The sequence below is a fragment of the Ovis canadensis genome, chromosome 18, assembly GCF_042477335.2.
Source record: "Ovis canadensis isolate MfBH-ARS-UI-01 breed Bighorn chromosome 18, ARS-UI_OviCan_v2, whole genome shotgun sequence".
Classification (NCBI taxonomy): domain Eukaryota; kingdom Metazoa; phylum Chordata; class Mammalia; order Artiodactyla; family Bovidae; genus Ovis; species Ovis canadensis.
Genome location: NC_091262.1, coordinates 19,373,962 through 19,400,734, shown reverse-complemented (window position 1 = coordinate 19,400,734; position 26,773 = coordinate 19,373,962). Strand labels below are relative to the sequence as shown.

At 38.1% G+C, this 26,773-nt stretch overlaps 1 protein-coding gene across 17 annotated transcripts in view; it reads left to right on the top strand.

Moving 5' to 3' along the window:
• The window catches only part of MEF2A (myocyte enhancer factor 2A), a 187,707-nt gene that overhangs the window by 136,197 nt on the left and 24,737 nt on the right, over window positions 1-26,773 (top strand). For 6 of the 17 annotated variants that reach the window (XM_069559210.1, XM_069559204.1, XM_069559209.1 and 3 more), the window contains 4 exons: window positions 699-836; window positions 2,934-3,153; window positions 3,894-3,953; window positions 21,267-21,454. In XM_069559210.1, the coding sequence (XP_069415311.1) occupies window positions 699-836; window positions 2,934-3,153; window positions 3,894-3,953; window positions 21,267-21,454 (606 nt within the window). Of the gene's footprint in view, window positions 1-501; window positions 634-698; window positions 837-2,933; window positions 3,154-3,893; window positions 3,954-21,266; window positions 21,455-26,773 lie in introns of all 17 variants that reach the window. The other 11 variants (XM_069559212.1, XM_069559207.1, XM_069559208.1 and 8 more) reach the window with 4 other exon arrangements.

Below are 26,773 nucleotides of genomic sequence, written 5' to 3'. Positions count from 1 at the left end.
TAGGGATGAAATTATTGGGATATCGTGCATATTCTTTCTGGTGAATGGGATAAACTCTCAGGCCAAAGGGAATGTCAGTAGATGAAGTTGCTGAAATGTTCATTTCATAAAGATGCTGCAATAACTTCTCAAAGTATCATCTTGATATATTTTGGGATCTCATACTCATTGATCCTGTCAGACATGTTGATTAGGCTGTAATCAGATTTAGATTATAATTATCAGAACAGTGAGTAATTTCATATTCTCTAGGAAGTTTGGAAAGGAAGAATCCAAATATGGAAATACTCCTTTTCTCTTAATGTACAATGGGAACATAATTTTGCTTATGATAAGGATTACCTTATTTGAAGAATTACAGTACACTTGTGATCATTTAAAACCATTTCAGTGGCTCTTGTATTACTCAGTTCATTCAGTCTGTGCTCTCTTTACTTTTTACAAAAAAGACTCATGGCAAGTTAGTATCATTTGTGTGTGAATTTTCCAATTGTATTTCAGACTTTAAGAAAAAAAGGCCTTAATGGTTGTGAGAGCCCTGATGCTGACGATTACTTTGAGCACAGTCCACTCTCGGAGGACAGATTCAGCAAACTAAATGAAGATAGTGATTTTATTTTCAAACGAGGCCCTGTAAGTACTTTTACTTTACCTCTACTTTTTATTTGTTGATCCTTTTTGTTAACTTCATTATTTAGGCTCTGAACAAGAAGGAACACAGAGGGTGCGACAGCCCAGACCCTGATACTTCCTATGTGCTAACTCCACATACAGAAGAAAAATATAAAAAAATTAATGAGGAATTTGATAATATGATGCGGAATCATAAGATCGCAGTGAGTACTAAAGGATGGTTTGTGCTTTTATCTTGTGCATGAAGAGACTGACCACACCTCTTGTTTGTTTTCACAGTGGGTGATGACAGCAGTAAGTAGAAGGGGGGGGGACGAATTTCTTTTGAATTTATAGAACTTCAAGATAAAATTGTGGAAATCTTAACAGTAGTACATCTTCAGTGTCTTAAATGCAGAAGTGAAGAGAAAACATCCTAATCTGGGCTCTGCTACTATCTCCTTACTTTTGAATAGGGCATCTAAACATCCTAGATTCCAATTTCCTCATCTGTAAAGTGGATGAATTGGCTCACATAAATTTTTTAAGGTCCCTTCCAGCTTTAAATTCCCATGATTTTAAATATAAGGATGCATTTGAGACTTCCCTCTCCCTCTCACGACTTCTAAAATACTATATGGACTTTAGATTTTGAGACTATAAAATATAAAATAGCTAGATTTCATTACATAATTTGGTGCTTCAAAATTGTTTTTAATTATTTTATATAATTGCTATAATAGTAGCTTACTTTTTGACTCTTTGTAAGTGTCCTAAAACAACTTGGTGACAGTACCTCCAAATTCCTATTCTTTTCTTGCACTGTCAGTGTTAAGGAAGAGCGCCTTGACTTGATTTTAATTTAAGGAAACAGTGTTCTTAAATTGGTTGCAAAACAAATAGTTATACTTAAAAAATTTTCCATGCTCACACATCTAATGGTAAAACAGTGCTCTTTTGATAGTTCAAAGAGTTCTCACTGAAGTTCCATTGGCAAGAGTTGCTTAAGACAGTTATTCTTGATCTAATTTTTCTAACACTATGTATATGTGTTGTAGTCTTCCTGAATAAATTGGTGCCACTGCTATTTATTTCACTACCAGAGTTAATTCTCTTAAAACTATGCCCTGAAGTATGTATTATGGATTATTTCTTCAAAATAGTCTGATGCTATAAGAAGAAGCCCATGGACAACAGATTTAAGGAGATATTTTTGTGGTAATATCCTTCTTAGGAAACATAACAACAGAAAAAATAAAGTAAAATTCCTTTTGACCTCATATGGATGTTGGAGACCTTGCAGATAACGTTAAGCTGCAAAAACTTTATATAAATAAAATTGCTTTACCTTTAAAAAGTTTTTATCATGTATCTATTGTTTTATATCTTTTAATGAGTTATAATTTTCTCCCTGAAATAAACTATCGAATAAAGTACTTAGTTATTTATACTCTTTCAACTTTGAATTAGTAGTATTACCTTAATTTGGAAATCACTGTTTTAAAATGTAAGGAGAGGAAAGTTTTTTATTTTCTCTCAAATTATAAAGAGGATTGTTATATTTATCATGGTTAACAAGTATAAGTGGCCTATGGAGGAAATGAAAGAGGAAAATTGAAAATACTGTTTTTAAGGGACCGTGGTATATTTTGGAGGAAAGTAACATAACTTTGTAATTTAATCTTTATACATTTAAAGATAACTTGTCAGTAGTTAATTTTGCTTAAGTTTTTTTTTTTTGCATTTTTATTACACTTGTGCATTGTGTTATATATACATATATAAAATTTGGCTTTTTTTTTTTAGTTTTGTCCATGAACGTTAGTGAATTAAATCAGACCAGGGCAGATTTGATGTATGAAGTTTATAATACGTGTACATCCTTTCTCTCTTTTGTTATATTTGGAATCTCCCAACTGAAGTGTAATGTTACTAAACTGATTTGCATGTATATAAGTGCTAATTTATGCTTTCTTGGTAACAATGATGTATTTATAATGTTTTAAGTTGGACAGCACATCTTTAATATCAGGTTCTGGCCTTTCATGTTCATCTCTATGAATATTTGAAATATATAATGTACATATTATATTAGAATATATGTATTACTGTATAAAAATTGAAGTTGAAAATGTTCATGGTAAACATTCTCATATAATTGTAAAGAAAGTTAAACCTGCAAATTTATTTTAAGAACTTACCTCAATCCTCTACTTTTAGTAACTAGTGTTACCTTACCAAATTAAAGTGCATAAGTTATTAAATTTAATTAGATGAAAATGAAACTTAACAGTCTTCTCTTCCTTGTTCTTTATTTACAGCCCGGTCTGCCACCTCAGAATTTCTCAATGTCTGTCACAGTCCCTGTGACCAGCCCCAGTGCTTTGTCTTACACTAACCCAGGGAGTTCGCTTGTGTCCCCGTCTTTGGCAGCCAGCTCCGCATTAGCAGATACAAGCATGCTCTCTCCACCCCAAGCCACATTACATAGAAATGTATCCCCTGGAGCTCCTCAGAGACCACCAAGTACTGGCAGTGCAGGTATGTACTGATACTTATTCTTCTGATTCTTTAGCTAAAAGAATGAAAAAACTAATTGCTGATATGAACAGTTTCTTATTCTGCTACTCTTAACGTTCTTGCTTTGATGAGCAAGTCACTACTACATAATTGCCCCCATTGTAAAGTATTTTTTTTTGAAAGTCTGTGGCTCTAGCATTGTACAGGTATTGTGGAACAAATAGAGAACCTGCCTATTTTGGAAAATAAGCTTTCCATATCATGGGGACACTACACCTAGACAGGCAGACAATTTATTTAGGATATCATAAAGATTAAAAATTGATTGTGAGCCAGTTGTGTTAAAAAATAAATGGAGAAGTAGACTCACTTAGAGCATTTTCTGCATCCCCTTCCTCCTGATTTGTTCATTAACTCAGAAATTTGAGGTGCATTTACTGCATCTCTGTGTATAATGCAATTATCTCCTGTCCCATTATTCCTAGGTTTTATAGCACTCATTAGCACTGCCCCTGTTCTTGTCAATATGTACTTACTTGGTATTGAGTCACAAGACGGCAGACATGTCCAGAGCTTGATAAATGAGTGCCTGTATGTTTTGACTACATCATAATGCCTAGTTCAGACCGGGCTAGTTTTTATTTTTGTGTGTTTTAGGAATGAAGTGAGGGTCACCTCTGGGCAGGTCATTCTCATTCAGATAAGGAGAGTCAGTTCGCATTCACTTCTTGCCCTCTCTCCTCTCTCTGTAATGTTGTTAGGTGGGATGTTGAGCACTTCAGACCTCACAGTGCCAAATGGAGCTGGAAGCAGCCCAGTGGGTGAGTGAATTCCTACTGCCTCACTTTGTTGGCATCTGTCTTATCTGGGATATAAGGAATACTGTCCCTCGAACAAGGGTTTCTACCAAGTAAAGAGGAAAATATGGGGATAAATGACTAGAGTAGACCATGCACTTTATGATTTGTTTAGTTATTGCTTTCACTAATACTTAAGAGTTTTTGATACCCCTGTGTTATTCCTCATACCTTGGCCTTACATTCACTTATTCATTCAGTAAGTATTTATTGAATGCCTCCTTCATAGCAGACATTGTTCTTTTCTAAAGACTAAATTGCCTTAATACAATTTTTACATTAAGACAGTTTCTTAAAGAGAAGCTTTCTGTGTCTGTCCCTACCAAGGTCAGACTGGTAGCAGACTGCTGTATTTTACAATTATGTGAAATGTTTTCAGGGAGATTGCCCTAGGAGGAAATAGTGGGCCTCGTTAAGAAGTCTGTCTCCAGAGGATCAGTTTTGATGGTCGCGTGTGGAGCATTTACGTGTTGTCATGGTTGCTGCCAGGTTGGCTCTTTTGCTTTGGAACCCCTCCCAAGATGACTCACAGTTTAAAAGTGTCGTAAATGTGTCTGCCCAGCCCCGAAATCCTGGTAAAGATACATTATGATCTTAACATTACAGAAACATGGCATATATGCCATAGAGTCACAGGAATAACTACTATTTTAGGTTACCATCAGATTTAGTTGTGTTGGTCTCTTCATGTATGATAATCCCAGTTACCTTCATTTTTATCTGAAAGCAAGGGAAGGAATTCCTTTCTGTTTTTAGATATTGTGTGATCAAAGAGACATCTGAAAACAGATCACTTATAGAAAAATTCCCTATTACATATGTTCAACCCACTTATTCCAAAAATGTAAGAAGCTGCTTCCCTTGTGACTCAGCTGGTAAAGAATCCGCCTGCAATGTGGAAGACCCAGGTTCCATCCCTGGGTCAGAAAGATCCCCTGGAGAACAGAAAGGCTACCCACTTCAGTATTCTGTCCTGGAGAATTCCATGGACTGTATAGTCCATGGGGTCGCAAAGAGTCGGAGATGACTGAGAAACTTCTACTTTTCAGCCTTAATAAAATTTTGATGACTGAATAACTTAATTTAAAATGATGAGAAAGAAAGAAACACATTATTTAATGAGAGTTACAAAACATATAATGACCTAAAGTAGGAATAAATGCCTAATTGTTTCTGCCTCTGTATTAATCTGTTTTAATGGACTCAATAGATAGGACCTGTTATATGATCTTTCTAACAGATAATTAAATGTGAAGAAATTCATAAAGGTCTTACCAATTATACATTAGGACTGCTATCCTTGTAACTGTATTTCCTAATATTTATAGTTTATATCTTTTCAAATCTATTTTAGTTGTTTACATGCCCATATACTCTTTTTATTGGAAAAGGCAATAGCACCCCACTCCAGTACTCTTGCCTGGCAAATCCCATGGACAGAGGAGCCTGGTAGGCTGCGGTCCATGGGGTTGCAAAGAGTCAGACACGACTGAATGACTTCACTTTTACTTTTCACTTTCATGCACTGGGAAAGGAAGTGGCAACCCACTCCAGTGTCCTTGCCTGGAGAGTCCCAGGGGCGGGCGAGCCTGGTGGGCTGCCGTCGGTGGGGTCGCACAGAGTTGGACACGGCTGAAGCGACTCAGCAGCAGCATACTCTTTTTGTGTTGCATTTTCCTATATGCTTTTATTCTCCCGACACTATGCATCTTGCTCTCCTCTCTACTTTCCAGCCTGCTGAAGGCTAGAATCAATAATTTCTATTTTGTTTAATATTAATTTTGAGTAGTTCTTAGTTTCAGTTCCAAAATTATTTTTATTTCATAACTATTTGAAGATTTCTAATGTGTTTTCCCTTTGCCTTTGTTTTTTCGTCTCATCCTTTTGGCTTGATAAACATGATTCTCCTTCCTATCAAACAAGTCTTTTAATTCTCTTCTTGCTTTATTTTTGGTTTTTGTACTGTCCATACTTCCCTAAAGCTTTTTCTCTATTGTTTCTTATCTGCCGTGCAACTATAAATCTCGACTTTGCTGCTGAGTTTTCTGTGTTCCATTTGATGATTTCAGACTCAGATTTTGTCATCGTCTTAATTTGACCTTTTACATATTATCTAATCCTGTTACTTTTATTTCTTTTTTAAATTCATGTTTCTTTTGTAAGCTTCCTCCGCTTGTTTCTACTCCCTCAGGTTTGGAGGGTCACATTAGTCACACTATTGAAATCATGGCACGTCATCTCAGCATCGCTCAGTATGCTATTCACTTACCCTTTACACTTCTTCTCCACTCCTGTCCCCTTTCTCCTCCCCCACCCCCAGTCCCCAGTCATAGGCAACTGTTTTAATATGTTTAGTGCTAATAGTGTTAATTAATCATGTTAATGATCATAATTAGTGAACATGAATTTTTTTTAATTTAAAATTTAAGTATTAAGATATTTTAACTGCTTAGTGAGTTACTTGAAAGTCTATTTGTTACTACACAATAACACAGTATAACCTCAGTCTTACGACACATCAAGATTGAATGTCTTGATTCCTCACTGGTTCATACTCTTAAATGCCTATTTTACCTGTGCTAGGTGTATTTCTACTTTTTCTACTTGTTTGCTTTATATCCTAAATGATGTTTTTGTTGTAACTGCTTTTTAACGTGTACCACCTTAGAATTCAGATTCAACTAAGTAGACACATTGCATCACTTAATTCAGATACCAAATGGAAGTTATTATTTTTGTGTGGTACTTATAGCATACTTGTTTCTTGCTGTAAATTACCCCCCGCCCCAATAAATGGTCTCTCATAGGTATTGTAGAAGTATTGTTAGTTTTTGTGAAGAAGAGTCAGAAAATGTATTTTAGCCTATAATGATGCCGTTTTGGTTTAGTAGTTTGGAAAAATAGTTTAAACTCAGTTTTATCCCTGAAACCTTTTTTAATGTAAAGATTAAACATTTTAAATTCCCAGAGAAATTAAGAAGAAAATATATTAAAAATTGTGGATATGATTTCTCATCTACATTTTTCAAAGTATGTTTCTTGGAACTACATGAAAAGAATTACTTACCTATATGAGTGGCAAACCTTGTACCAAGTAAAACTAAACAGGTTTCTTTACTGTAGGACATGGCAGAGCCTTTACAATGCTAACCTGTTTAGCATTTTTACTAATGCTTTAAACTGTGGTTATTCAAAGTGATATTACAGTAGAACCCCCCTTTTTTTTTTCCTAATGAAAAATCATCTTGCAGGATTCAGTTCAGTTCAGTCACTCAGTTGTGTCCAACTCTTTGCAGCCTGAGGGACTACAGCATGCCAGGCTTCCCTGTCCATCAGCAACTCCCAGAGCCTACTCAAACTGATATCCATCCAGTTGGTGATGCCATCCAACCGTCTCATCCTGTGTCATCTCCTCCTCCTGCCTTCAGTCTTTCCCAGCATCAGGGTTTTTTCCTATGAGTCACTTCTTCAAATCAGGTGGTCAAAGTATTGGGAGTTTCAGCTTCAGCCTCAGTCCTTCCAATGAATATTCAGGACTGATTTCCTTTAGGATGGACTGGCTGGATCTCCTTGCAGGCCAAGGGACTCTCAAGAGTCTTTTCCAACACCACAGTTCAAAAGCATCAATTCTTCAGCATTCAGCTTTCTTTATAGTCCAACTCTGACAGCTATACATGACTACTGGAAAAACCATAGCTTTGAGACGGACCTTTGTTGGCAAAGTAATATCTCTGCTTTTTAATATGTTGTCTAGGTTGGTCATAGCTTTTCTTCTAAGGAGCAAGCGTCTTTTAATTTCATGGCCACAGTCACCATCTGCAGTGATTTTGGAGCCCCCCAAAACAAAGTCAGCCACTGTTTCCACGGTTTCCCCATCTGTTTCCTGTGAAGTGATGGGACCAGATGCCATGACCTTAGTTTTCTGAATGTTGAGCATTAAGCCAACTTTTTCACTCTCCTCTTTCACTTTCATCAAGAGGCTCTTTAGTTCTTCAGTTTCTGCCATAAGGGTGGTGTCATCTGCATATCTGAGGTTATTGATATTTCTCCCGGGAATCTTGATTCCAACTTGTGCTTCATCCAGCCCACCGTTTCTCATGATGTACTCTGCATATAAGTTAAATAAGCAGGGTGACAATATACAGCCTTGCTGCTGCTGCTGCTGCTAAGTTGCTTTAATCATGTCCAACTCTGTGGGACCCCATAGACTGCAGCCCACCAGGCTCCCCTGTCCCTGGGATGCTCCAGGCAAGAACACTGGAGTGGATTGCCATTTTCTTCTCCAAGGCATGAAAGTGAAAAGTGAAAGTGAAGTCGCTCAGTCATGTCCGACTTGTAGCAACCCCACGGACTGCAGCCTACTAGGCTCCTCCATCCATGGGATTTTCTAGGCAAGAGTACTGGAGTGGCTTGCCATTGTCTTCTCCAATACAACCTTGACATACTTCTTTTCCTATTTGGAACCAATCTGTTGTTCCATGTCCAGTTCTAACTGTTGCTTCTTGACTTGCGTACAGATTCTTCAAGAGGCAGATCAGGTGGTCTGGTGTTCCCATCTCTTCAGAAATATTACTGTTGCTCATCCACACAGTCAAAGTCTGTTGTGTAGTCAATGAAGCAGAAGTAGATCTTTTTGTTTGGAGTTTCCTTGCTTTTTCTATGATCCAGAGGATGTTAGCAATTTGATCTCTGATTCCTCTGCCTTTTCTAAACTCAGCTTACACATCTGGAAGTCTCTGTTCAGGTGCTGTTGAAGCCTAGCTTGAATTTTGAGCATAATCTCACTGGCAGTTGAAATGAGTGCAATTATACAGTAATTTGAACATTCTTTGGCATTGCCTTTCTTTGGGATTGGAGTGAAAGCTGACATTTTCCAGTCCTGTGGAATTGCTGAGTTTTCCACATTTGCTGGCATACTGAGTGCAGCACTTTAACAGCATCATCTTTTAGGATTTGAAACAGCTCAACTGGAATTCCATCACCTCCACCAGCTTTGTTTGTAGTAATGCTTCCTAAGGCCCACTTGACTTCACACTCCAGGATGTCCTGCTCTAGGTGAGTGATCATGCCATTGTGGTTACCTTAGTCATTAAGAGCTTTTCTGTATCATTATTCTGTGTATTTTTGCCACCTCTTGTTAATCCCTTCTGTTAGGTCCTTGTTGTTTTTGTTCTTTATTGTGCCTGTCTTGCATGAAATATTCCTTGGTATCTCCAATTTTCTTAAAAGAGATCTAGTCTTTTCAGTTCTACTGTTTTCCTCTATTTCTTTGCATTGTTCACTTAAGAAGGCTTTCTTATTTCTTCTTGCTCTTCTCTGGAACTCTGCATTCAGCTGGGTATCTTTCCATTTCTCCGTTGTCTTTTGCTGCTCTTCTTTTCTTAGCTCCCAGACAACCACTTTGCCATCTTGTATTTCTTTTTCTTGGGGGTGGTTTTGGTCATGACCTCCTGTACAGTGTTGACAAACCTCTGTCAATAGTTCTTCAGGCACTCTGTGTACCAGATCTAGTCCCTTGAATCTGTTCATCACCTCCACTGTATAACGGATTTGATCTAAGTCATACCTGAGTGGCCTAGTTGTTTTTCCTACTTTCTTCAGCTTGAGCCTGAATTTTCCAATAAGGAGCTGATGATCCTGAGCCAGAGTCAGCTCCAGGTTTTGTTTTTTGCTGACTGTATAGAGCTTCTCCATCTTCTGTAAAGAATATAATCAATCTGATATTTATATTGACCATCTGGTAATGTCCATGTGTAGAGTCATCTCTTGTGTTTTGGAAGAGGGTATTTGCTATGACCAGTGTGTTCTCTTGGCAAAACTCTATTAGCTTTTGCTCGGCTTCATCTTGTACTCCAAGGTCAAATTTGCCTGTTACTCCAGGTATCAAGGTCCCCTATGATGAAAAGGACATTTTTGTTGTGTTTGTTGTTAATTCTAGGAGGTCTTGTGGGTCTTTATAGAATTGTTCAACTTCATCTTCAACATTAGTGATTGGGGCATAGACTTGGATTACTGTGATATTGAGTGGTTTGCCTTGGAAACGAACTGAAATCATTATGTCATTTTGGGTACCTGTAGAATAATAATAAAAGGAATAAAACACCCTTCCAGACCTTATTATTTCTGTTTGACATACCAGCAAATTACTAACTAAAAGTGCAATTAGGAGCAATACAAAATAAATGAAAGCCTGCATTAAAAATGGACAATAGAACCAACTTCTTAGAAATTCCAGGGTTTGTGATTATTGGGCACAGACTTTGACTTTAACATAGCAATGTTTATTATGTCAAGGAAATAAAAAGTAGATTAAGAATTTTGTCCAGAGAACTGGCATCTTTAAAAAGGAACATTTAGAACTAAAAAATGTAATAGTGTTTAAAACTTATTAAGTGGGTTTTGTAAGAGATTTAGTCAAAGCAAAAGGGAGAATTGGTGAATTAAAAGATAAGACAGGAACAGTATTCAGAATTTTTGAGATTAAAGAATGGATAATTCAAAAGAAGATTAAGACCTACAAGGTACAGCGAGAAGTTGTAACATAGTTAAAATTGGAATCCCAGTAGGCAAAAAGAGAGAAAATTGGCCAGAAGCAGTATTTGAACAGATAATCACTGAGCGTTTTCTAAACCTGACAAACACATCAAGCCACAGATTCCAGCAACTGAACTGAACAGATTCCAGAAGGCTTATAAAACCCATGTGGGATGTAGGTAAAGTTGTGCTTTAAGAGAAATCTGTCTTTTAAAATGGAAGGCTGGAAAACCCTGAGCTAAATAAGTAAATAATCCTGTATCTCTGTAGGAACAAAAAAGTTAAACAAAATTAGAAGTAAGTTATAAAGATAAGAGCAGAAGTTATTGAAGTGTTATATTTGTATCAATGTTCAATTCAAAATATATTCTAATTTCTATTCTCTTAATTTCCATTATAACCTCTGTTTTGATCTATAGTTATTTAGAAGTCAGTTTCCTAATTCCAAATGCATGGCGTTTTGTAGTTATCTTCGGGTATTGTTTTCTAGCTGAACTGTTTTGTTACCAGAGTACTTACCTCCGTATGATTAAATTCTCTGAAATTTGTATACTTGTGTGTGTGGCTCAGCATGTGGTCAGATTTGGTTCTTTGCACACAAAATAAGTTTTTGTTTTTATACAAAAAGAATGTAAACATTGGAAAGAATATTTATTCTATACTGTAAGCAGAGATTGTCCATTCTACTTGTTTTAACCAAATGTTTTATACTTAAAATATGTGATAACTTATTGTATTCGTCCACATTTAGAGACTTATGATAGACCAGTTCCAGGTAGTTTCACTTTATCTTTAAACTGCCATCAGTTTTATTGATCCTGTCATTTTCAAATGCATAATACATTTATAGGTGAACCCCCCACTTGCCTTAATCTTATTTTAACTTTTTTGGAGTCTTCTGTCTGTTTCTAAAAGCTGGAAGGTTTCAGGCCCATGTCCTATTGAAAGCAGAAGCATCCTTGAACTTTTTAAGTGTTGAATAAACTCTGAATATTCATTGAAAGGACTGATGCTGAAGCTCCAATACTTTGGCCACCTGATGGCGAAGAGCCAATTCATTGAAAAAGACCCTGATGCTGGAAAAGATTGAGGGCAAGAGGAGAAGCAGGTGACAGAGGAATGAGATGGTTGGATGGCATCACCAACTCAATAGACATGAGTTTGAGCAAACTCCAGGAGATAGTGAAGGACAGGAAAGCCTGGCGTGCTGCAGTCCATGGAGTCACTAAGAGTGGGATATCACTTAGCGACTGAACAACAACAAAACTCAGGATAAAAAGAGACTTACCAGAGAAAGCCTAACCGTAAAGGAAAGATTGATCAGCTTGCCTGTGTTAAAATTTGGAACCTTTGTTCATCAAGATACCATAAAGAGAATGAAAAGGCAGCATAGAGTCAGAGAATATATGTGGTGTACATATAAAACAGGTCTTTTTATGAAGAACACATACAAATTATAAAGAAAAGGAAAATTTAGTTTTTAAAAATGTGCATGAAAACAGACATTTCAAAAAAAAAAACTATCCAAGTGTCTAATAAACATGTGAAAAGAAGCTTGTGATTCACTAATCAAGGAAACGCAAAATTGAAACCACAGGATAGCATTGGGTACCTACCAAAGCAGCTAAAGCAAACTAGATAATACCAAGTGTTAACAAGAGTATGGAAAAGTCCAAACTCTTATATACTGACGATGGTAGTGCAAATTGGTGTGATCATTTTGACATTATCTACTCAGTTGCAAATATGTGTATTCCATGACCCAGCATTTTCACTCATCTTTACATACTAGAGAAGTGCATATTTGCATCATGAGCACCAAGAGATATGTAAAAGAATGTGCATGTCATTATTACAGCCAGCATCTAGAAAGAATCCAGATTTCTGTCCACAATAGAGTAGATGAGTATATGATAGTATCTTTACACGAAGTAACACTATACTTCAATGAATATGAAGGAACTGTCAGTTCAGTTCAGTCGCTCAGTCATGTCTGACTCTTTGTGACCCCATGAATTGCAGCATGCCAGGCCTCCCTGTCCATCACCAGCTCCCGGATTTCACTCAGATTCATGTCCATCGAGTCAGTGATGCCATCCAGCCATCTCATCCTCGGTCGTCCCCTTCTCCTCCTGTCCCCAATCCCTCCCAGCATCAGGGTCTTTTCCAATGAGTCAACTCTTCGCATGAGGTGGCCAAAGTACTGGAGTTTCAGCTTTAGCATCATTCCTTCCAAAGAAATCCCAGGGTTGATCTCCTTCAGAATGGACTGGTTGGATCTCCTTGCAGTCCAAGGGACTCTCAAGAGTCTTCTCCAACACCACAGTTCAAAAGCATCAATTCTTCGGCGCTCAGCCTTCTTCACAGTCCAACTCTCACATCCGTACATGACTGACTACTGGAAAAAGCATAGCCTTGACTAGACGGACCTTAGTCAGCAAAGTAATGTCTCTTCTTTTGAATATGCTATCTAGGTTGGTCATAACTTTTCTTCCAAGGAGTAAGCGTCTTTTAATTTCATGGCTGCAGTCACCATCTGCAGTGATTTTGGAGCCCAGAGAAATAATGTCTGACACTGTTTCTACTGTTTCCCCATCTATTTGCCATGAAGTGATGGGACCGGATGCCATGATCTTTGTTTTCTGAATATTGAGATTTAAGCCAACTTTTTTACTCTCCTCTTTCTCTTTCATCAAGAGGCTTTTTAGCTCCTCTTCACTTTCTGCCATAAGGGTGGTGTCATCTGCATATCTGAGGTTATTGATATTTCTCCCAACAATCTTGATTCCAGCTTGTGCTTCTTCCAGCCCAGCATTTCTCATGATGTACTCTGCATATAAGTTAAATAAGCAGGGTGACAATATACAGCCTTGACGTACTCCTTTTCCTGTTTGGAACCATTCTGTTGTTCCATGTCCAGTTCTAACTGTTGCTTCCTGACCTGCATACAGATTTCTCAAGAGGCAGGTCAGGTGGTCGGTATTCCCATCTCTCTCAGAATTGTCCACAGTTTATTGTGATCCACACAGTCAAAGGCTTTAGCATAGTCAATGAAGCAAAAATAAATGTTTTTCTGGAACTCTCTTGCTTTTTCCATGATCCAGTGGATGTTGGCAATTTGATCTCTGGTTCCTCTGCCTTTTCTAAAACCAGCTTGAACATCACGGTTCAAGTATTGCTGAAGCCTGGCTTGGAGAATTTTGAGCATTATTTTACGAGCGTGTAAGATGAGTGCAATTGTGCGGTAGTTTGAGCATTCTTTGGCATTGCCTTTCTTTGAGATTGGAATGAAAACTGACCTTTTCCAGGCCTGTGGCCATTGCTGAGTTTTCCAAATTTGCTGGCATATTGAGTGCAGCACTTCCACAGCATCATCTTTCAAGATTTGAAATAGCTCAACTGGAATTCCATCACCTCCACTAGCTTTGTTCATAGTGATGCTTTCTAAGGCCCACTTGACTTCACATTCCAGGATGTCTGGCTCTAGATGAGTGATCACACTATCATGATTATCCGGGTTGTGAAGATCTTTTTTGTACAGTTCTGTGTATTCTTGCCACCTCTTCTTAATATCTCCTGCTTCTGTTAGGTCCAGACCATTTCTGTCCTTTATCAAGCCCATCTTTGCATGAAATGTTCCCTTGGTATCTCTAATTTTCTTGAAGAGATCTCTAGTCTTTCCCATTCTGTTGTTTTCCTCGATTTCTTTGCATTGATCGCTGAAGACGGCTTTCTTATCTCTTCTTCTGTTCTTTGGAACTCTGCATTTAGATGCTTATATCTTTCCTTTTCTCCTTTGCTTTTTGCTTCTGTTCTTTTCACAGCTATTTGTAAGGCCTCCTCAGACAGACAGTTTGCTTTTTTGCATTTCTTTTCCATGGGGATGGTCTTGATCCCTGTCTCCTGTACAATGTCACAAACTTCATTCCATAGTTCATCAGGCACTCTGTCTATCAGATCTAGGCCCTTAAATCTATTTCTCACTTCCACTGTATAATCATAAGGGATTTGATTTAGGTTCCTACTTTCTTCAATTTAAGTCTGAATTTGGTTATGAGGATCTCATGATATGAGCCACAGTCAGCTCCTGGTCTTGTTTTTGTTGACTGTAATCAAACTAGCAGTATTCTTTGGGGTTCTAGCAATGTTCTTTTTCTTGGTCTGCTAATGGTTTCAGGGTTCATATGGTAAATCCTTGCTCCTCTATGTTTTTGTTATGTACAATTTTCTGTATGTATTAAAAGTTTTAGAAATATACTTTGCTATTAAAAATAATTATAATCACATATGTTGAGATACTTAAAACTATAAGAGAATGTAATTGTATAGTAGTTATACTATTAATTGTATTATATACTATTAATTGTATTATATAATAGTTATACTATTAATTCTGAAATTTAGAGAGAAAAAAAGTTCACACATTCACAGTCACAAAGATTTGGTGGCCTTTTGAATCTGAGCTTTACTGTCTGCATGTAGCAGCTGATAGGCAGCTTAATCTTAAAATCATGAAGTGACTTGGTATAAAGACAAGCCAACAATAGCCCAGGTCGGCAAAGTGCAAAGCTGTAAAGACTGTCTGTCCTCTATGTTGAACTCTGCAGGCACTGAGCCTGCAGCCACTTTCCCAAGCCATCTTATGTGAGAGAATAGATTTTTTTCATTCTTAAGAGAAATAGGAAATAGAGACACAAGCATAGAGAACAAATATGTGGATACCAAGGGGGAAGAGGTTTGGCATGGGATTAACAGATACACACTGTTGGTACTGTGTATAAAATGGAACAGTAATGAGAATATACTCTACAGCACAGGAACTCTACTTAATTAATGTACTGTGGTGACCTGTAGGGCAAGGAAATCTGAAAAGGAGGGAGTTGTATGTACAGCTGATTCATTTTGCTCTACAGTGGAAACTAACACATTGTAAAGCAACTAAAGTCCAATAAAAATGTAAAAGAGAAGAAGATAAAGTACAAGCCACATCTAATATTTGATAAATGGATAAACATTTAATGTACTTAAATGTGCAATGCAGAAGAGAAACCCAACTGGTATTTTTAAAATTGAAAAGGATGTTCATTGTTGATAATAATCATAAATTCAAATAAAAATGAAACCAAAAATCCCCACCTAGTAATTGCCAACTATTGCCACTTTTTATTGTGACATGGAAAGCTGATGAAGGCAGTTAAAGCTGATGATCTGTTATTTGTTTGTAGTATTGCAAATTAGTAACAGTTGTTTTGGAAAGTTATTGACAGGATATTTCAGTAGTCATAAAAACACCCATTTTCCTCTGAGATGTGTAAGAAATATGTAAGTTATCACATTTCTAAGAATCTCTCCTAAAGAAATCAATCAGATTATGCAAAGGTTCCTTGCAACATTATTTTTAGTAGGGAATAACAGGAAAATATCAACATATTCAACATATGAAAATTAAGTAAATTAAAAATTTCAACTTAATTCCTTTTTAGTTGTGATTTAAAACTATGCCAAAAATATATACATGGAAAGGAGAAGAAACCTGAAATGATTATAATAGTTAGAATAGTGGGAATGTGTGTGTTCCCTCCTTTTCTCTAGTTTTTGAACTTTGTTGTTCTTTTTGAGCCTCTGAGTCCTGTCCAACTCTTTGCAACCCCGTGAACTGCAGCACACCACCCTTCCTTGTCTTTCACTATCTACTGGAGTTTGCTCAAACCCATGTCCATTGAGTCAGTGCTGCCATCCAACCATCTCATCATCTGTCACCCTCTTCCCCTATTGCCCTCAATCTTTCCCAGCATCAGGGTCTTTTCCAGTGAGTCAGCTCTTTGCATCAGGTAGCCAAAGTATTGGAGTTTCAGTATCAGCAACAGTCCTTCCAATCAATGTTCAGTGTTGATTTCCTTTAGGATTGACTGGTTTGATCTCCTTGCAGTCCAAGGGAGGACTCACAAGAGTCTTCTCCAACACCTCAATTCAAAAGCATCAATTCTTGGCACTCAGCCTTCTTTATGGTCCACCTGTGCATGACTACTGGAAAAAACCATAGCTTTAACTGTATAGACCTTTGTCAGCAAAGTGATGTCTGCGTTTTAATAAGCTGTTGTCTAGGTTTGTGATAGCTTTTCTTCAAAGGAACAAGCGTCTGTTAATTTCGTGACTGCAGTTACCATCCACAGTGATTTTGGAGCCCAAGAAAATAAAATTTTGTCATATCTATTTGCCATGAAGTGATGGGACTGGATGCCATCTTAGTTCAATGAATGTTGAGTTTTAAGCCAACTTTTTCACTAGGCTCTTGAGTTCCTCTTCAGTTTCTGCCTTTAAAGTGGTATCTGCCTGTCTGAGGTTGTTGATATTTCTCCCAGCAATCTTGATTCCAGCTTGTGAGTCTTCTAGCCTGGCATTTCACATGATGTACTCTGCATATAAATTAAATAAGCAGGGTGACAAAATGCAGCCTTGACAATATGGTACCTCTTCAATCATAAAATTATTATAGTAAAGTAGGGCATTCATTTTTTTTCTTATAAAATGATTTTGTAAGTATGTTATATATGTTGTTGTCCAAATAAAACCTGCTAGTTTTGCACATACTATAAATTGTATACATTTATCATCAAGGCAATCTGCTTATTGAGTATGGTTTACTAAGTAAATTTCTCTAGAGAGAATTTTCGTTTAATACTCAGGCAATGCTGTAATTCAGATGATTTGGGGAGCTCTTTAACTTTGGGCCTGTGTTCAAAGATCAAGCAAAGTAAACTCACCAAAATCCAGCAATTTCACTTTTCTAAAACATGTAGAGAAAGAGAAATATACTGGAGTAGAATGAGCTCAGTGAGATCTTGGAGTTGATTAGTTGAGTGAAGGTAATAAGGATTTGCATTACAGCAGAGGCAATGACACTTAAAAAGAAGAAATAGGTATGGAGAAAGGGATTATCAAGAAAGACTAGCAAAGCTTGATAGCTCTATGAAAGTGAGAATGGGCAGGATGGAGGAAGCAGTAGAACAGTCATTTAAAACAGGTAGAGTTTGAAATGACAGCAGCATATCTGGGAGAAACTTCCCACCACATGGTTGTGTGTAGCCTGGAAATTAGGAGACACAAAGCAGAAATACAGATTTAAGAGTCATTTTGAGGCAGAGGTTGAAGCCATGGGGATGCATGAAGTCTCTAAAAGAGAAGGAGAATGTAGCCTTTCAGGGACTGTGCACTCAGAAGAGGTTTAGAGGGAATACAGAAGAACCTGAATCTCATGATTTTCTATTTTAGATCCTAAGTGTTTAATGGACAAAATCCATGTTCATCATATAGGAATTTTCATTGAATCAAGTAAATAAGTCATCAGTGATTTTAAAACCCATGATCTTTTTAAATTTTAGAAACTTAATTTCTTTATACAAATGACATAATTTCTATAGACTTTAAATATATTTTCATTAATTTTTTTATTGAGTAATCTGCTGAAAGTTTGATTTTATGATAAACTTGTCAACTATGACAGAGTTAATTATTAACCTTGCTTTGGATGAAGTTTTCAGAATCTTTGGAGATTTTCAAAATCCTTTCCATGTCAGTTCAACCTCTCAGGTAGATTCATAGTAATAAGCCTTAGAAGAGTAGAATTAAGAACATGGGAGTGCTTCTTTCCAGCCACGTCAGTGCAGTATTTCAGCTGATAAGATATTCTGAAATAAGAGCCAGATTGATACAATTGAATGACTCGCCTTAGAGCTATAGGACCATAATTAAGATTAGCTTTGTCAACTTCCTAGAGGTATTAGTATGCAATGCTAAGCATTTTTGTCACAGTGGTATCAAGGCATAAGTTATCATAAAGCCTGAAAACACATTTTAATAAAAGTCACATTATATTGGGTTTATTCATTTAAAGTCAGTACTTTATTCCTAAATTTGTAGGCTGTGACAAGATGAGTTATATACTTAAAAGTATATACTTCAAAAGTTTGTCCCAGCAGTATCTTCTTTTTGGTCATAAAAAAATGAACTGGAAGTAAGATGGCATACATTAGGTAGTATATCACTATACTCCACAAAATAACGAATGGTACATCTGTTTCAGTCTGGCAAGTTACCAAATGCTTTTTACATCATCTTGTAATCATCTGCTGCAGACTCTGACTTCACACTCAGAAATATCATGCTTTTAGGTCCCCTTTCATTCTTGTAATTTGATTATCATGGGTTACTCTGGTACCTAGATTCCTCATGGAAAAAGTTAGTATTTCTTGATAATGTATTTTTCTAAATTATACCTTTGCATCATTTTATAATGTATTTGAGAGGAAATACTACTTTATCCTTCAGGTCTGAGTGCAAATCAAGTAAATAAGAATCTTCTATATATTATCAGAGAAATTAAGAACACATATTCATGCCTTTTTTTAAGAGAAATAGTTTTAATCTTGTTTATTTGATGAGCATTTTATATCCAGTTGACTTGCTTGCAGTTCAGTTCAGTCAGTCAGCTGTGTCCGACTCTTTGTGACCCCATGGACTGCAGCACACCAAGGTTCCCTGTCCATCACCAAATCCCAGAGCTTGCTCAAACTCATGTCCATCAAGTCATTGATGCCATCCAACCATCTCATCCTCTGTCGTCCCCTCCTCTTCCCTGCCTTCAGTCTTTCCCAGCATCAGGGTCTTTTCCAATGAGTCAGTTCTTTGCATCAGGGGGCCAAAGTATTGGAGTTTCAACTTCAGCATCCGTCCTTCTAATGAATATTCAGGACTGATTTCCTCTAGGATTGATCTCCTTTCAGTCCAAGGGACTCTCAAGGGTCTTCTCCAACACCACAGTTCAAAAGTGTCAATTCTTCAGCTCTCAGCTTTCTTAATGGTCCAACTCTCACATCCATCCATACATGACTAATGGAAAAACCATAGCTTTGACTAGATGGAACTTTGTAGGCAAAATAACATCTCTTGCTTTTTAATATGCTGTCTAGGTTGGTCATAGCTTTTCTTCCAAGGAGAAAGCGTCTTAATTTCATGGCTGCAGTAACCATCTGCAGTGTTTTTGAAGTCTCTCACTGTTTCCATTGTTTCCCCATCTGTTTACCATGAAGTGATGGGACCAGATGCCATGATCTTAGTTTTCTGAATGTTGAGTGTTAAGCCAGCTTTTTCACTCTCCTCTTTACTTTCATCAAGAGGCTCTTTAATTCTTCTTCACTTTCTGCCGTAAGGGTGCTGTCATATGCATATCTGAGGTTATTGATTATTTCTCCCAGAAATCTTGATTTCAGCTTGTGCTTCATCCAGCCCGGCATTTCGCATGATATACTCGGCATATAAGTTAAATAAGCAGGGTGACAATATGCAGCCTTGTTGTACTCCTTTCCCGATTTGGAACCAGTCTGTTATTCCGTGTCCAGTTCTAACTGTTGCTTCTTGATCTGCGTACAGATTTCTCAGGAGGCAGATAAGGTGATGTGGTATTCCCATCTTTTAAAGAATTTTCCACAGTTTGTCACGATCCACACAGTCAAAGGCTTTTGCATAGTCAGTAAAGCAGAAGTAAATGTTTTTCTGGAACTCTCTTGCTTTTTTGTTTATCCAGCGGATGTTGTCAATTTGATCTCTGGTTCCTCTGCCCTTTCTAAATCCAGCTTGAACATCTGGAAGTTCACAGTTAATGTACTGTTGAAGCCTACTTGGAGAATTTTGAGCATTACTTTGCTAGCATGTGAGAGGAATGCAATTGTGCAGTAGTTTGAGCATTCTTTGGCATTGCCTTTCTTTGGGATTGGAATGAAAACTGACCTTTTGCAGTCCTGTGGCCACTGCTGAGTTTTCCAAATTTGCTGGCGTATTGAGTGTTGGAGTTTAACAGCATCATCTTTTCAGATTTGAAATAGCTCAACTGGAATTCCATCACCGCTACTAGCTTTGTTCATAGTAATGCTTCCTAAGGCCCGCTTGACTTCACATTCTAGGATGTCTGGCTCTAGGTGAGTGATCACACCATCATGGTTACCTGGGTCATGATCTTTTGTGTACAGTTCTGTGTATTCTTGCCACGTCTTCTTAATATCTTCCGCTTCTGTTCCATCCATACTGTTTCTGTCCTTTATCGAGCCCATCTTTGCATGAAATGTTCCCTTGATATCTGATTTTCTTGAAGAGATCTCTAGTCTCTCCCATTCTGTTGTTTTCCTCTATTTTTCTAATTCTTAAGGAAGGTTAAAAGGTAGGAGTTAGATGATTAAAGTTATAGAAATCGCAAATATTTAATGAAGACCTGAGTGGTAGCTAAAGAAATAGAACAGCTCTAGGTAGAGCTGTAAAGAAGAAGTACTCAGTGAAAATAAGGCTTTAGAGCTGAGTGCTAAATAAGCTTCAGTTAACGAGATGCCCTGAACTTAGTAGGAATGCCCTTGTTTTCTTGTGAGAATGAATGAATAGGTTGATCTCAGGCATCTTCTTACATCCCCCATCATCTTGGTCCCTCAGTCAGAGAGACCCCTTTAGGAACATCTTGTGTTTGAAGTTTCTCTGAGCAGGTCCAAGTAGTAAGGCTGGGAACAAGTGGTGTTAGTCTTAATGTATTTCAGACTAGGTTGACATTTTTTTTATTTTTATTTTTTGCTTATTCAAAGATAACATGGTTATGAGTATTATTATAAGATTCACTTGAAACCTGGGGCTGAGGAAAACATATTTGTACCAAAGTATTTTAATGACTCGTTTCATGTAATGAATGAATTCTCTTTTTTCCAGGGAATGGATTTGTAAACTCAAGAGCTTCTCCAAATTTGATCGGAACTACTGGTGCAAATAGTTTAGGCAAAGTTATGCCTACAAAGTCTCCCCCTCCTCCAGGTGGTGGCAGTCTCGGAATGAACAGTCGAAAACCAGATCTTCGAGTTGTCATCCCCCCTTCCAGCAAGGGCATGATGCCTCCACTGGTACGTTAAACTTTCCATTCTTTAAAACGTGCATTTTATACATAGTATATGTTTTCCTTTGGAATTTTCTGTACTTCCATGGGATCTAGACCTTTTCCTAATGAGTATTTCTATTGGAAATTAGCATTTGAAGAGACAAGTCTATTTTAACTACACAAAAACAGATTATGAAAAAACCGGAGATAAACCTACTTAATGGTTATTTAAATTAAAGCTAAATATGAAGAAGTTATTATGTTAATTTTCATTTACTGGACTGGAATCTTTACTTAGAGATCTCATCCTCAATTTGATAAATTAAACTTGACTTAAGTACTTCTCTGTGCTTTTGCATAGTTTCAGTATCTTTAGCATATTCCTTTCTGTAATAAAAACTCTATTTGTTAGAAAGTTCTACATACAGAGAGAACTATTATAGAATAGGAAAGAATGCATAAAAACTTCTGCTAATAAGTTTTTTTGTTTACTCCTTCTCAAATAACCTTCCCATTTAACTCTATAAAGAATATAGGTCTTCCCACTCTAGCCCTTAACAATGTTCCAGGCTTGTTTGCTTTTGAATCCTGGGTCTATGAAGAAGGGGAGAATGTTTATCAACTTAGCTTTCTACAGAAAAAGTTATATATGCAAGTTTTATCTGTCTGACTTCAAACAATCAGTGTGATGTACCAGGTGGTCTTTCTACTATGCAGCTGCTGAACTTGCTGTTTGATTGATTTTTAAGTAAAAGCAGTGCTATCAGGGTTTAGATAATTATTCTACACTGTATAATACTTTATGGATTCCCAGACGTCTTTATGTGCATTGTATCATTGGAAGCTCAAACAGTGATCTTCGCTAGGTAAGATAAGGAGACCAAGGGAAAGGTCAGTACTGGTCCAACATAGTGCAAAAGAGAGCCAGAACTGAAACTCATTAAGTCAGAAAGCAAAGTGCTTTTTCATTCAGAGATATAGAAAACTGAAAACTTGCTCCCAGCTGTACACTAAACAAAATATTGGACAAGCAAGTTCATAGTTTTTCTTGAACACATTGTAGTATTGAGATTTCAGGGGACCAGCTGGCCCAGACTCTAGGGAGGGACAGATACTGCAGGGAGAGAACATTGGAGCACAGACTTATCTGGTCAAGACACAGATAATGAGTTAAGCTAGGGTGATTGGTGAAATGCTGGAGGCCAGGTGTTCACAGGCAGAGCTCTGTAAAACCTCTGGGATAGCGATATCAGTTTAGTTCAGTCGCTCAGTCGTGTCCGACTCTTTGCGACCCCATGAATCGCAGCACGCCGGGCCTCCCTGTCCATCATCAACTCCCAGAGTCCACTCAAACTCACGTCCATCGAGTCAGTGATGCCATCCTGCCATCTCGTTCTCGGTCGTCCCCTTCTCCTCCTGCCCCCAATCCCTCCCAGCATCAGAGTCTTTTCCAGTGAGTCAACTCTTCACATGAGGTGGCCAAAGGACTGGAGTTTCAGCTTTAGCATCCTTCCTTCCAAAGAAATCCCAGGGCTGATCTCCTTCAGAATGGACTGGTTGGATCTCCTTGCAGTCCAAGGGACTCTCAAGAGTCTTCTCCAACACCACAGTTCAAAAGCATCAATTCTTCAGCACTCAGCCTTCTTCACAGTCCAACTGTCACATCCATACATGACCACAGGACAAGCCATAGCCTTGACCAGATGGACCTTTGTTGGTAAACGAATGTCTCTGCTTTTAAATATGCTATCTAGGTTGGTCATAACTTTTCTTCCAAGGAGTAAGCGTCTTTTAATTTCATGGCTGCAGTCACCATCTGCAGTGATTTTGGAGCCCAGAGAAATAATGTCTGACACTGTTTCCACTGTTTCCCCATCTATTTCCCATGAAGTGATGGGACCAGATGCCATGATCTTCGTTTTCTGAATATTGAGATTTAAGCCAACTTTTTCACTCTCCTCTTTCACTGTCATCAAGAGGCTTTTTAGCTCCTCTTCACTTTCTGCCATAAGGGTGGTCTCATCTGCATATCTGAGGTTATTGATATTTCTCCCAACAATCTTGATTCCAGCTTGTGCTTCTTCCAGCCCAGCATTTCTCATGATGTACTCTGCATAGAAGTTAAGTAAGCAGGGTGACAATATACAGCCTCGACGTACTCCTTTTCCTGTTTGGAACCAGTCTGTTGTTCCATGTCCAGTTCTAACTGTTGCTTCCTGACCTGCATATATGTTTCTCAAGAGGCAGGTTAGGTGGTCTGGTATTCCCATCTCTTTCAGAATTTTCCACAGTTTATTGTGATTGACACAATCAAAGGCTTTGGCATAGTCAATAAAGCAGAAATAGATGCTTTTCTGGAACTCTCTTGCTTTTCCATGATCCAGCAGAGGTTGGCAATTTGATCTCTGGTTCCTCTGCCTTTTCTAAAACCAGCTTGAATATCTGGAAGTTCACAGTTCAAGTATTGCTGAAGCCTGGCTTGGAGAATTTTAAGCATTACTTTACTAGCATGTGAGATGAGTGCAGTTGTGCGGTAGTTTGAGCATTCTTTGGCATTGCCTTTCTTTGGGATTGGAATGAAAACTGACCTTTTCCAGTCCTGTGGCCACTGTTGAGTTTTCCAAATTTGCTGGCATATTGAGTGCAGCACTTTCACAGCATCATCTTTCAGGATTTGAAACAGCTCAACTGGAATTCCATCACCTCCACTAGCTTTGTTCATAGCGATGCTTTCTAAGGCCCACTTGACTTCACATTCCAAGATGTCTGGCTCTAGGTGAGTGATCACACCATCATGATCATCTTGGTCCTGAAGCTCTTTCTTGTACAGGTCTTCTGTGTATTCTCTGCCACCTCTTAATATCTTCTGATTATGTTAGGTCCATACCATTTCTCTCTTTTAATGAGCCCATCTTTGTGTGAAATATTCCTTTGGTATCTCTAATTTTCTTGAAGAGATCTCTAGTCTTTCCCATTCTGTTGTTTTCCTCTATTTCTTTGCATTGATCGCTGAGGAAGGCTTTCTTATCTCTTCTTGCTATTCTTTGGAACTCTGCATTCAGATGCTTATATCTTTCCTTTTCTCCTTTGCTTTTCGCTTCTATTCTTTTCACAGCTATTTGTAAGGCCTCCCCAGACAGCCATTTTGCTTTTTTGCATTTCTTTTCCATGGGGATGGTCTTATATCTGTCTCCTGTGCAATGTCACGAACCTCCATCCATAGTTCTTCAGGCACTCTGTCTATCAGATCTAGGCCCTTAAATCTGTTTCTCACTTCCACTGTATAATCATAAGGGATTTGATTTAGGTTCCTACTTTCTTCAGTTTAAGTCTGAATTTGGCAATAAGGATCTCATGATCTGAGCCACAGTCAGCTCCTGGTCTTGTTTTTGTTGACTGTATAGAGCTGGTCAAGTCTTAGGCTCTCTTGCAGAAAAAATTGGGATTGTTCTGAAAAAAATATCTTTTTGGTATACAGCTGGGATAGGGGAAGAGCCATCACTACAGAATGGGCAAAAAGTTTTCTCTGGGTACTTCTCTTTCACTCCTGTGGAACAGGAGTCTTAATCTGTGTGGAGGTGAATAACACAAATGGTCACCCTTAGGGGACTGGTGAATTCCCACTGTACTGGGGCAATGGGAAAGGGAAACTCTTTCAGCCTGTGGTGAAGGAGAAGGAACAGTGCCATATCATGGCAGAATTTCTGAGAAGGCTGCAGCCTGATGGATAACACAGAGGAGAAGCCTTAAAACTGAGAATGTAGCAGTTTTCTTTGGGAAAAAACAAGCAAAAATACCTCTAGCAAACCAGTCTCCCACTGCCCCCAGAGGCATTTGAGGCCTGTGGTAACTATATTGAGGGTAACAATAGCAACAACGAAACACAAACTCAGCCTAGTTCTTAATTAAATTAACTGAAACTGCACTAAAGGCCTGGTAGGAGGAAGACCTATAGGGCTACTGTAAGTAAAAATTGTCCAAACTGAAATATAAACAGAAGTTGTTGCTGTCCTCAGTCATGTCTGACTCTTTTCCACCCCATGGACTGCAGCACACCAGGGTTTCCTGTCCTTCACCATCTCCTGGTGTTTGCACAAACTCATGTCCATTGAGCTGGTGATGCCATTCATCCATCTCATCCTGTCTCCCACTTTTCCTCCTGTCCTCAATCTTTCCCACCATCAGGGTTTTTTCTAATGAGTCGGGTCTTTGCATCAGGTGGCCAAAGTATTGGAGCTTCAGCATCAGTCCTTGCAGTAAATATTCAGGGTTAATTTCCTTCAGGATTGACTGGTTTGATCTTTTTGCTGTCCATGGGACTCTCAAGAGTGTTTTCCAGCACCACAGTTCAAAAGCATCAATTCCTTGGTGCTCAGCCTTCTTTATGGTCCAGCTCTCACACCCATGCATGACTACTGGAAAAACCATAGCTTTGACTAGACCAGCCTTGTCAGCAAAGTGATAATCTCTGCTTTTTAATATACTGTCTAGGTTTGTCATGACTTTTTTTCAAGGAATAAGTGTATTTTAATTTCATGGCTGCAGTCACTGTCCGCAGTGATTTTGGAGCCCAAGAAAATAAAATCTGTCACTATTTGCATTTTCCCCCATCTATTTGCTATGAAGTGGTGGGACTGGATGCCATCATCTTTGTTTTTTGAATGTTGAATTTTAAGCCAACTTTTTCACTCTCCTCTTTCACCTTCATTGAGAAGCTCTTTAGTTCCTCTTCACTTCTGCCATTAGGGTTGTATCATCTACGTATCTGAGGATATTTATTTCTCCCAGCAATCTTGATTCCAACTTGAGCTTCATCCAGCCTGTCATTTCACCTGATGTACTCTGTGTGTAAATTAAATAAGCAGGGTGACAATATACAGCCTTGACATACTCCTTTCCCAGTTTGGAACCAGTCTGTTGTACCATGTCCAATTCTAACTGTTGCTTCCTGACCTGCATACAGATTTCTTAGGAGGCAGATAAGGTGGTGGGGTATTTGCATCTCTTTGGTTTGTTGTGATCCACAGAGTCAAAGGCTTTAGAGTAGTCAAGGAAGCAGAAGTAGTTGTTTTTTCTGGAATTCCTTTGCTTTCTCTATGATCCAACAGATGTTGGCAGTTTGATCTCTGGTTCCTCTGCCTTTTCTAAATCCAGTTTGTACATCTGAGGGTTTTCTTGATTCATGTACTGTTGAAGCCTAGCTTAAAGGATTGTGAGCACTACTGTGCTAGCATGTGAAATGGGTGCAATTGTGCAGTAGTTTGAACATTCTTTGGCATTGCCTTTCTTTGGGATTGGAATGAAAGCTGACCTTTTCCAGTCCTGTGGCCGCTGCTGAGTTTTC